The sequence below is a fragment of the Papilio machaon genome, chromosome 23 (genome assembly GCF_912999745.1).
Source record: "Papilio machaon chromosome 23, ilPapMach1.1, whole genome shotgun sequence".
Taxonomy (NCBI): Eukaryota; Metazoa; Arthropoda; class Insecta; order Lepidoptera; family Papilionidae; genus Papilio; species Papilio machaon.
In genome coordinates this window covers 3974946-3988444 of record NC_060008.1, presented here as the reverse complement: position 1 = coordinate 3988444, position 13499 = coordinate 3974946, and the positions used below count along the sequence as shown (strand labels likewise).

Genomic DNA, 13499 nt, shown 5'->3' with positions numbered 1-13499 from the left:
TTAAGCTTTATACGATTGATACAAGGTTTAATTTTACTTTGCACGTTTATCAGGAGCAGGCGTTATAAAGATATGGAAAGTAAAATTAAACCTTGTTTCTATGTAGTAAAGTTCAATTTGATTTTCGATAAAAACGTACTCTTCTCTTTGCCACGGTCTGTGTGAATTGATGGTAATAGTTAAGGCATATATTTTGATAGGAGTTTACTTAACAAGAATACTTAAGAATTGTATTCTGCGGATAACTTTTTATAAGGTTTTGTATAAACAAATTTGACATAAAATATGTATGACACTTACAAGTCACTTAACTGGCGCATTCAGAAACTTTGTAACTTAAAATGAATATTTGGTATATTTGTTAAGAAATATCTACACTAAGGGACTGCTTATGTGACCATTAAAGGTCTGTAGGTGTGTTATCAAATGATGTGTTGTACAGAATGGGCAGACAGCGTGTGCTATCGCGGACAGACTGGGCTACATCAGTGCAGTGGAGGCGCTGCGTCCTGTCACAGAGAACACTCTCAGCCAGGCTGTTGGTGATGCCGGTGAGTCTGACATTTATAAATATAACAATTTAATAATAATTAATACTGTTAATAATATTTCAAAACAATTTTCTACGCCAAGGTGTGTTGTCAGAAATATAACAAAAACTAAGAATTCCTTCAAGTTCAGAAACCAATGTTTGAATCTGCAGCTTTTCTTGTATTGTTGATCTAAACGTGGGTTTCTGACACCAAAATATTCGATTAAATAATATATCTGTGTTTTGTCAAAGATGACGATATTAATATTGCCAATGTTACGTACATATCGTTATACGAAAATTCGTTATAAAAAAACGAGACACATCCGTTACGTCTTTCCCAGTTATGTCTCGTCATTTAAAAAATAAATTATGTTTCTTATTTCTATCTCTTTGCTAATTCAACTATAATAGAGTGTATCATAAATGTTCAATAGTTTTGTATGTTATAGTGTTATATAGAAAATTCTCGTATCACAATGGTAGTTACCATACTCCTCTGAATAGGCTTGTCCGATATTTATGAAATTTTTTATGAATACTCAGTATGTCTGAGAATCGGCTACTATCTATTTTTCATACCCCTATTAAGTATTTTTAACTGCGCGCGGATTACACCTATTAACAATATAATATTTTAATTAAATCGCAAAGAACAAATGCAAAGAGTCAGTTTCGACATCAAACTTTGATCTAAATCCGCGTCAAGACTATATTTAATATAAACGGACGGACGCGTAAATTGAAAGCTGGCCGCGAGCCAGCACAACAATCTGTAACTAACGTAACGAATATGTACAACTAAACCCATTCAGTGTGATCTGACCTTTCGTATTTAGATTTATGATTCAAATTTAATTAAATCCATTTCCAATGTACTTTAAAAAAAAGTATAGTTCTTTTCAAATATCTTGGCGGTTCAAGGTCATCTCGCTACGCCGCGCTATACACCTAACATTGTGTTCTGCGCCGCGACTTGCGCGAACTTAAGAGCCGAAAAAATATCTGAAAACTACTATACCTACTGTATTATGGACAATCTATGATTATTTTTTAATGTGTTTCCTTTATGAATATAAGATTGACTTCTGTTTTCCTTTGGTTCTGTTATTATTTTTTTCTGTTATTATTATTTTTTGTATTTCTTCTTGACTTCTCTTTAACTTTAAATGGAGCAATTTGATTTTTTTTTCCAACTGAATTGTATCTCAAAAATTACAGAAAAATCTTGTAACCTTTCATACGAAAATTTCTTAGACCTAATTAAAAATTTAACGAAGTGTAAACATTCTACGCACTTATATTTAGCGAACATTAATTCTCCTAACAAAATTGCATGATTCGATCTGCAACAGTTCCAACATTTGTATTTACATTACAAATTAGTTAAACTCGTTCACCACTCGAATACGTCGCCTTGGCACGCTTGTTTTTATGTCGGATCACTAATCACTTCCAAATCTGATATATTTATAGTGAATTACTTATTTTAATAACTAATTATTTTTATTAACTCCTTGTTGTAAATATTTGTCGTGTAAATCTTTGGGGTCTTATACAAGAAGTTCTCTTTATTGAAATCTCAAAATATAAGGGTGAATTTCGATTTCCACACTTGTATAAAACATATTGTCATCCCTTACGTTCTCTTTAAAAATGTAGAGACAACAATTTGTTTTAAAAATGTCACAGCAGTCGAATTTCACGACAAATACCTTGTAAAACTTGTTTTTATGTAAGCTAGTATTCCTTGGTCGAGACATCCATTCATGCCACGGCGAAATTCATAATAACCGGCAATTAAATTTCCTGTTCTCTAAGAGCAAGGCAACTAGCCCTAGTAGGTACAGTAACTATTCGCATCTTAGTGAGTACTCGGAATCGTTAATTGGTCGCTTAGGGAGACCGCTTAACGTCTCTGACTGAGTTGTCATGGCAACAAAATTTTAAACATATCGTTATCTCTGTTGTGTCAATGATAATGAGAAAGATGACGATATGTTTTATACAAATATTTTGGTCCCAGAAACTTGTTAGTCATTGACCAAGTACAATCGTGTTGACAAAGCATATGACATAATCAAGGACATTCTCGTTACATTAATTCAGTCTGTAATGCAGCCGCATTGTAAGCAAATCAATCAACATTAGAACCGCTGACCCCGACTGTACTGACAATACACATGTATTTACCAATGTAAATAAGACGATTGATGCCTTAATATAAATACAAATTGTTGTTTTAAATTCATCCTATTCAATAGGGTGACCATGTGAATATAGAACTTTCCAAATATAGAACTTTGTTGGGTATTCAATCAGACTTATATTAGAATTCTATAATTAATATTTTACTTAATTTTATTGAATTTATTAAAAAATCTTGTTACACAATCAATTTGCGAGATATGTGACTAAATATTTTTGAAAAATCATTTTACCGAGTGACTTAGGCAAAGGGTAATTTTTAGGCAAAGTTTTTAACCACATGTATATTATGTAATATGAATTTTGTAGAAACAAAGAAATTATTGAGTTTCCTTATAGCCTGTTCTGTCCCAAAATTATGAATGAATTATGGTGAATATAACTGCATGTAGTTATTAGTATGACGTTTATATGCGCCTCGGATCAGATCCCTATTATCTAATCTATGCACAATTTGTGTCACAAGTCTCTGGGCTATGCTCGTGTCGCGTCATATGTGCTTTGTTTTTTTTTAATTTAATTTTTTTACAAAGTTTAATTATCTATGTGTTGCCAGTTCTATGTTTTATAACTTGTGCTTATGTCCGTAAGTATCTATACGTTTTGTAATTCAATGAAACGCCCACATACAGTTTCGCAATGAAATCGCTTAGCAACATTGTCACTAGAGTTATTATTGCGCAAATTCAACATATTATTTGTTAGTCTTACTAATTTTAGAACTTGAATGATTTTGTTAGCACGTTTGGAACAACAGCGGTAAAAATCGTATATGTTTAATTAAAAATCTTTAGATGAAAGATTTTTAAATGTTAATATTTATTTAGTTAAAATAAAACTAAATCCATGTATCTTCAGTCCATCCGAACTTAATAATCGTAAAATTAATTACATCATGAATCATCAATGTCATAAAGGTTATGTCAACGACATTTAATCTTAGTTCAATCACTAAAACTGTGATAGTTACTTTATTTATATATGTCTTACTAATATTGTAAACGCAATTTAGATGGATGGATGTTTGTTTGAAGATATCTCCGGAACGACGCAACGGATTACGATCGAATTTGACATAGATGTAGAACACATTCTGGAGGAATATATAGGCTACTTTGCAATTTTTTTTTTTATTCCGCGCGGACGGATTCGCGGGCGTCAGCTAGTATTTCATAACGTATTGACGTAGGACGGCTATCCGATATTAAACTCTGTTCCACATGTAAAATATTGGTAATTTGCGATCATAGCAGTTAAATTCTATCTAGAAATGATTAATTGAACGTTTTATTTCAGAAATATAAATGCTAGAGCAATCACCTAATTAGCTACGGTCTAAAATAGAAATTTTAAATTACGTTTCTTCAAATTGCATAACTAAACGTAATGAGCCTTGTACAATAATTACGAGATGTCTTAATCGTATTTCACTTTTAATTTATTTAATTTATCGTAATAATGTATACTTAATGTAACTTAAAATTAATTTATCTATACCAAAAACTGATAATATACAAGCTATAAATGTTTTGAGCTATATATTTTTTATAGTTTGTATGTACCTAATGACATAGGCCTCGGTTTCTGGCGTTCTGCCATTCTGTGAAGAGTTGTTAAAATCCACGACTGATAGTTTCTTTTTAACGGACTTTAAGAATCAGTACGGATAATTATTACTTCCGCTGTCATAAAAATATGATTTTTTAAATCTTGCTATAATGGTTAATAAAAAATATTAGATCAAAAGTATTGGCCGAATTAAAGTGTTCGAGACAATTGCGAACTATGACAAATTCGAAGAAAAATTTTTAAAGTATCTTTTGTGGCCCCACCTTTATTTATGTGATGCAATTAGTACTGTTTATATAAGCCTTGACATTTATTTTCTCATCAAAATGCCATTATGTGTATATACTTGTTTCTATTCCACACTTGTAATGTTTGCAGTCACCTTTCATCTTATATATATAAGGGAAAGTCGTGTTAGTTACACTATTTATAACTCAAGAACGGCTGAATCGATTTGACTGAAAATTGGTGGGCAGGTAGCTTAGAACCAGGAAACGGACATAGCATAATTTTTACCCCGTTATCTAATTTTTATTCCGCGCGGACGGAGTCGCGGGTAAAAGCTAGTTTCTTATAATTTACTCTTTGTATATGTTTTCACTTTTTCATAATATAACTACAAGTTTTCATTACTGAAACATCTGTATAAACATATTGCTATGTGTACTTTTCAAAGGGGATGAAAGGGATAATCATTTGTTTTTTTTTCATTTGTTTCATCAATGGAAAAAAATTTGACATCAAAACTGCTGCAATCTTTTAAAGGATCAATAATATACTATATACCAGTTGCCTGTATCTTCATCCGCTCGGAATTAAAAAAAATCTAGTAATGAATATAGCCTGTGTTACCCAGGGATAATAGCTTGACAACAGTGAAAGAATTTTTCAAATAGGTTTAGCAGTTTCGAAACCTATTCAATGCGATCGAATCTTTCCTCTTTAAAATATTAATATAGATATTTCACATATAATCTACACTAAGTGTCTCACTTAAATGTCTCTGTTTGCAGCAGTGAGATGTAATATAAAGATGGGTATATTTCTAGCTCGTTCTAGCCTGGGATTAGGTACACTTTCTCACGATGCGTCTCGGCTGACATCCCATTATCCGGTTACGGCAATCTGTCCTATTTAGCTCAGGTACTAACAAACTCGCTCGGTTAAGTTACCTTAATAGTTAACTAACCTTTAACGGTAGCTTGATGTGTTAAATCTGTCTGCATTTTACGTATTGGTTAATACGTTCTGGTAATTCAATGTACTTAAAATCCGTAATAGTTTTTAGTACTTATGTTGTTATCAATTTTTTCAAAAACTGCAGTGAGAAATGATATTTCATACTAAAACTAGCTGCCGCCCGCGACTCCGTCCGCGCGCATTAAAAAAAAATAATAGGGTTATGAAAAATAGATGTTTGCCGATTCTCAGACCTACTGAATATGCTCACAAATTTTCTTGAGAATCGGTCAAGCCGTTTCGGAGGAGTACGGGAACGAAAACTGTGACACGAGAATTTTATATATAAAGATTATAATTTTTATCAATGATAACAAAAAAGTGTTGTGGCTTGTTATTTGGACAGGTAAAATGGCTTTTATGTCGACCCTTGCCATTTTGTTTGCCTTGTTGGTCAAGGTAAATCTACTTTATAAACAGTTGAAAAAGTTTGCTTCATTTTTTCACACACAAGTCAAATAATTTATCCTAATTGATTCAGTTATAAAAAGGAGTCGACTTATTATATTACAAAGTGACCTTTAATTTACAAAACACACTCAAAGTGTCTGTTTCGATTATTTCACGGAACGCACTCAATCGAATGCAAAAGGTTCCATGAATTAACATTTCAAAACAATGGCTCACGAGGAATATTTCTTGGCCGTGTGTATTAATAACTTCGCAAGGTATCGCGTATACGATGACGTCATCTCAACTGAATTTAGCGGATAGCTCCGAACCCGTAATTTCGCGTTGTTTATTATATTTCTCTTCAATTCCACAGACTTGAAATTAGATACTATAGAATCGACGCTGCAACTGAAAAGCTTTGTTATTGACGTTTAATTATTAAACATTAATTGAAGACTGTTTTACATATAATTATTACTATTTACAGACATTGAATACTCACTATTTAATTTAAACGCCAAAGAAATAATTTATCATTTCTTCTAGAAACGATATATTCAAAGAATTGTTAAATATAATTGCCTAAAGCATAAAATACATGGACATACATAAACAAACCATTATGTTGTTGCTTTTTAAGGAACATGTCCTGAATAGTCACTGACTACTTTAAAATACCGACTATTGTGACTACTAGTCACACAACTTTGAGAGTCTAGTGGCTAAAGTTGTGTGCTCTATGAGATTCAAAGCTCTACAGTCTTGTTTTTTGCATGCAATCGCACGTGAGCCGGCGCGTCAACGGAATAGCGGTCGAACAGTCGCCGCGCGGCCTCTCGACGTTTATCACGGCCCCAAACGTAACCAACCAATAAACTACACAACTGTCATAGTACCCTGATACCTTATGTGCTAATTGTGTGTTATAAATACTAATGTGCTTATAAGTGATCAGTGAAGTGAAATCAAAAGTGAAAATTGACTAATAATTCTCTCTCTACCGGTAAAGTAATCTTAATACTTATTTCTTAAATTTTATTTAGAAAATCATAATTATAAAGGAGCATTCACACCGTCTGCTTGCTGTGGCGAAATGCCAGAATTTACTTTACCATCGACGTAAAGGAATGTTTTCACGGTTATTTTCGATGACTGTATGAACGGAACGTATTTTAAGGATATAAATGTGTAAATATTTTAATGTATTATATTTTCGTATATCAACACTTAACATTGACATTTAAGCTATAAATCGGGGCTTGTTTAAATTTAAACGACCTTCGCCCGTTGAGACGAGACTCAAACACCTATATAATGACGGTTTATAACCCATTCACTCGTGATAGGGTCGAATCTTTATTCGTAATCAATAACCGAATACAAAAATAATCTTAATATTTTATTTACGTCTTTGAAAAGTAAATATTTTCATGCTTTGCGAAACAAAACTGTCGTATTTAATTTAACAAGCAATATATTATATTTATCGATATTTAATCATTCATAATTAGTTACATACCAAGTTATTAAAGAAACTACGTTTGAAATGAACAAAAGAAATATGAAAACAGAATGGTAATAAAAGTACCTATTCTCAATTCCGTCCCAACTGCAAAAAATATGTTAATATTTGATTCCAAATTCGTGTGAATGTAGTTAACTGTACGAGTTCTAATCATTTCTTAATTTAGTATTGACGGAAATATTTAACAAAGTTTTATTAAAGCGATCCAGATGTGATTAATACTACTGTCATAGAACACTTTATCGTTGTTACCAAGCAATTGACTTTCAAAGTCAGAAGTCAAAACGAGGGCAAGTTGTAATCTCATAAGAGTATAGCTGTTTGATATAAATAAAGTATGAATTCATTTACATTGTATTATTAGAACTATATCTTTTATAAACCACAAACAACACAGATTGCATAAAATTTTTATTTTACCATTGACTAATCATTTTGTATAAGTACGTACTAACAATACTTGTTTTGCATTAGCTGATGACGCATCGCTTCGCTATTGTGTCGCACTCAAAACTTATAAACAGTCATCTTTTTGACGTATGGTTCTCCAAAATATGGTTGCGACCTTTAGTTTAAAGGCCTGTGTACATACACAAGAACGCACGTGTCTTGGATTGTTTATTATGTCTCTAATTCATACTTTTATATAATAATATTTAACAGCAGTAACATCTAGTTGAGAGCAATTGAGATTACACACATCAGAGTTTATGTTAAATTACACAACCATGCCCTTTGCTGCCCTTCTATGTATCCTACGCAATGTGTAACGTTTCTTTTTGCTTATACGCGACCTACATAAGTTCTCACGACAGCTTTGTTCATTATTATTGTGCTACACACAAAAAATAGACACATTTATAAGCATTGATACGACAAGTGATATTAATCCACGTAGATTTAAATTTTTTGATAGCTATAAGAACTTAAATTTTCATATCGGTCCTTCGAGTCAGATATAGTAATCACATGCCGAACATGTTTATTCGGGTTTAATAAATATTTTGATTACTTTGGCATTGTAACGCATACCCGGTTGAGACTTCTTCTATTTTGTAAATAAATTAATGTTTGTTTTAACGCAATCCTAAGCTCAATCAATATATGCAAGTCGGAATGAGATGAAAATTTTCTAAGGTATTCTATGGACGCCAGAGAAGGTTTTTGTTTTTTTTATTATTTTGAAACGCTTACTGGGATCAGCTTTTATGTTATAAAAATAATATGTCGAAATTGAAACATGTCGATAGCGTGGATCGAGTGATGTAATACTTGACCTCAGTTATAATGTGTGTATATGAATGTGTGAGTTATCATTTGACACGGCAACCTGTTCTGTTGGTCTGCAGGCCTCAGATCACATAGCTGCGTTGTATCTGCACGAACGAGAATAGATCATGTGTTTTTATATTACAGAACTAAAAATATACACATACATATAAACTGCACAGCAGTTGAACTTTGTTGAAATAAGAGGTTAATCAAGTACAGTCAAAACCGTTTATAGCGACATCGTTTAGAACAACATACCGGTTAAATTGACCAAAATCAAAAGTCCTGGCTGAATGTTATTACATATCTTTCCTATTAATACCTGTCACCGGTTGTTACAACTATCGGTTTTTACGACTCAATATGAGTAGTCCCTTCGATGTCGTTATAACAGATTTTGACTGTATATTTTATTCTTTCAGTAACTTATTCAAAGTTTACTTTATTTACAAGCATTTAAAATGGTGGGATTTAATAACTAATATTAATTTTTCATAATTTTTATGTAAATAAGGTGGCAAACAACCAAGCAGCCATCTGAATTTACCAAACTAGCCAATGCCTACCTTTAATCGACGGAGGCGGGGTCGCAGAGGAACAGTATATTTCCTCGTCCAATGCGTCTCCTCCTCCGCCAACTCCACTTTCCCTTTCCTTCCTTTCCTTAAAAGAAAAGGGTGGGAAGGATACGAGGACTCCGATTAGGCCTCGAAATTATCAAACGAAACGCGGATAACTTACACTCGACGTTTCCTACGGTTCGAGTCGGCGCCCATTCGTGCAACATATGTTGTTGCGGGTCTATCGCCGTTTCTCTTTTCATTTTTCACGCAATATTTTATACAGATAGCAAGTTTCTATCTCGTAGTTTTTACGAACTTACGTACAGAATGATTTTGTTCATTGCAAACATAAATAGTGGTGTTCGAAGCTTAAAATTTATGGCTCAGTTTTATGTGCACTTATAAAAGCGAAAATAGAGTTATGGTTCCTCCTCAGAGGCTGAGACCAACTCTAAGTAGTACCATTAGAACATTACTAGGGTTGTATAGTTAAAAAAACCACAAACTATAGTTTGTTAAAAACATGAAAAAACGACGAAAAAATATCGAAAAATTTTCGTAGCCGTCTTTATCTTTATATCCAAGAAATATGAGGAATCCCAAAGATTATTAACATTTTCACTCTTCTCAAATACCAGTAAAGAGTTCGTATGTAGTATTGAAAATTAGAAAACATAATTTTTCATAAATTCATTGTAAGTTTTATCATTAGCAGACAATAAATGCGTAAGGTAAATAAGGCGTAAATTGTGTTTAAAAATTATTTACAATTGTTATTTATAAACCAAAAAAATAGTTCGGCCCAAGAATGTGATGCATACATAAATAAAAATTATCTAAGTGATCCACCGACACTGCAAAAGTTCGTAATTTAATTTTAGTGTCCATTTCCACTAGCCGCACCTAAGAATAGCATGGAGTTGCATTTATTTCCACTGGCATACATCACATGCTACAATAGTATAATCGATTCATGCTATTACGCAGAGATATCAGGCACAGTCGGATTAAGAAACCTTATCGCGGCCTTTACTCTTAAGGTTTTATGCACTCGTATGCTTAGAGGATAAATCCTGAACAGTGCAGTTTTTAATGGTTTTTAACCGACTGACATAGAAAGAAGTTTTTTTCGCACACATGTGTGACCGTTGGTCTTCAGGGGTGATACCGATGTAAAATCAGTTTGAGATATATTTTTTTTGATACATCCCAATTTTATTAGTAGATATATAAAAAAAAAAAAAGTTATATTGCTGTTTGTTATAAGAATTGCCTTAAATCTTAGTGTTTACATTATTGTGTGACTTTCACGGGTTATGTAAATAACCTTGCGACATCGATGGACCATGAAATTGTAAACAACAACTTCTAAACGGAGGTTTTGTTTATACATTACTAGCTGTCGACCGAGACTACGTCCTCACGGATTTAGAAAAGTACTTAATTAGCCTATGTGTTCTTCCAGACTATGCTCTACATCTATGCCAAATTTCATCGAGGTCCGTTAAGCTGTTTTTGAGATACCTTCAAACAAACATCCATCCATCTAAACATTTATTATTATACTAAATCTACTCTAAAAGACTTCCTTAGTGACCACTAAATGTCTGTGACTGCAGTCTGTCTTATTTGTTTTTGTACTATACGTTACACACAGTAAAAATGTTACTATTTTACTAATATTATAAATGCGAAAGCTGGGATGGATGGATGTTTGTTAACTCCAAAACGATCTGGATGAAATTTAACACGTTTGGTTTTTCTTTAATTCTTCACGGACGAAGTCACCGGCAAAAGCTAGGTCTGTAATACTGTTCTTCACTTCTAGTGGTTTAATTTAACACTATAACAGTATGTTTTAATATATATATGTGGGAATGGAAAGTAAGACGATTAAATTATTTGTGTGAAATGGAACAAAACGGAAGTGTAAGCGAGAGGGTGTGTGAGCGAGACGAAAGAGGGACGAAGTTGAAGGGGAACCGGCGAAGGACGTAACAGCAAACTACGCATACGACGAAATTAAAGTTTAAAAGTATTTCACTTGATTATCGATCCATCCCACTACTACATATTATATTTTTTAGTCTCAAGACAAACTGTAAGAGCCTGTAATCGCTGCCAATTTATTACGAATACGTCTATTTTGCCAGATCTATTTTACAAATAAGCCTTTTGTCATATTATATTTTTGGAAAATAGATTCTTTTCTGATATTTTTTATTTAACCATTAATCAATTAATAAAGTAAGTTAACCCAATAGTTTTTAATTACATTTTGGCATCGCACCTTATATTATTTGGCATGGCGAGCGTTTTAATACTGTGCATGTAAAGAACATAGTTATTGTGGGAACATTGTTGTAAAATTTATTTGTGTATGGAGAATTCTAGCAATATTTCCAGTTAATTACTGCATTATTCTATTATTCATTTCAATAATCCCAAACTAAGCTTATTATTTATGATAAAAGTGAAGTAGCGAATTAGAATCGATAATTTATGTTTCAAAGTCCTCTCTTACTTAACGATTGAGCTTGACTAGAGGTTTTAATTTTTTAAATCTTTAATTTTATAAAATGCCATAAAGCGCCATCTAGCAACATGTAAAGGTAATTATCTAATTCATCAGAACTACAAAAGATGGCGCTACACAAACTATAATTTTTATGCGTTTTTTTTTTTCAAAAATCTTTCTTAGTCAAAAAGTTCAGAAAGATCATTAAGATAATTAATTGATTTTTTAATTAATCGTTAGCTATCTCTTGCTTCATAGTAAGCTCTAAATTTGCTCTTTAGTATTGAGCTTGCTCACTTATGCTTCTGTCGGGAAAAACGCTTTTTAGAGTTGCCATTAAAATCACAAGGATTTTTTGTTAGATTTACTGATCAAAGTTCAGAAACATTATAACATTCAACAGCCTCTTAAACTATCCCTAAACCTTGATCTCTTCTTCTAATTCACAACCAATGTTCAACCTTAGTCACTGATTAACAAATCTTATTGCGTTTAATTTAAATCTGCTGCTTCAAGCATTGTGTCAAAACAATATTAATAATTGAAAGCATTTCCGTCCGGTGTTCGCCTTCCATTTGTCGCCGACCTTCGTCTTATTTACGTAATGTTGTTTGCATATTTCGCTCAAGGAATCTTCCGTCAATTCGATTATGACCGTGCTATTAAGTGAACCAGTTCTTATTGGACGAAGCCTTCGTAAACATTTTGCGACTTACTTCCACTCTGATTAATAAATACATAATATACCTTTCAATACTTTATTTAATCCGATTGACATAGGAAAGTTATGTTTATGTATAGATTAGTTTCATTGTGACCACCTGCTGTAGCTTAAAAGGCTAAATTTGACAATTTGACAAGTCAATAAATTCATATTCTTCCCCTGACTGTAGAGCTCCAGTCGGTTATTGTATTGTATATTCCAAATCATTATCATATCGTAAAACAACGATCAATTTTAAGTTAAACGCATCCTATTTAAACTCTTTGTTTAGTGGCAGTAACCGCGGACATTCTGATTGTAATTACTGCAAAACATTGACAATGTCACGCGTTCCATTTCAGCGAATTAATAGTGATGTGGTTTGACATTTTATCGATATTTAATTATATACTAGATATTTTACCTATAAAATTTATAATATAATGCAAATATTTACTTACATCTGTCACTAAAATAATTGATATTGCTAAGAAGTTTAATAATATAATAGGAATAAAAACATGACATAACCCAGCCTCTATAAGTAACTCCAACATATAGCTCTAGATAGATATTAATTATCTTTTTATTTATTTCTTAAACCATTTAAAAAATTTCGATATCGATACATCTCGAAAAAGTCCTCACTGGTGACGGGAAATCACTCACTAGTGTTATGGCGATGAATAAAATCACGGAAGCCTCGGCAAAAGCACAGCGAATCATATGCAGGGTAAATTGAGCGTGCTGCGTGTGACAGAATTGGAAACAGCTCTTGTAGCTGCTATTATTATGATGCTAGTACAAGTACAACGCTTAATTTTCGGTCCCTCCACTGACAGACACCAGAACAGTTTCCTTGTAAACTCCTGTATTCTAAACAGCCTCACCGATTTCTAAAAGTGGCGTGTCGTTTAATTTTTATTTTTTCCCAGAGTGTCGTATGGGTAGAGTTCTGCGATTTTTTTGATTTTTTT

At 32.6% G+C, this 13499-nt stretch overlaps 1 protein-coding gene across 4 annotated transcripts in view; it reads left to right on the top strand.

The window, feature by feature from the left end:
• LOC106707539 (ankyrin-3) overlaps positions 1 to 13499 on the top strand; it is a 116260-nt gene that overhangs the window by 71614 nt on the left and 31147 nt on the right. For all 4 annotated transcript variants that reach the window (XM_045683653.1, XM_045683655.1, XM_045683656.1 and 1 more), the window contains exon 17: positions 443 to 551. In XM_045683653.1, the coding sequence (XP_045539609.1) occupies positions 443 to 551 (109 nt within the window). The remainder of the gene's footprint in view (positions 1 to 442; positions 552 to 13499) is intronic.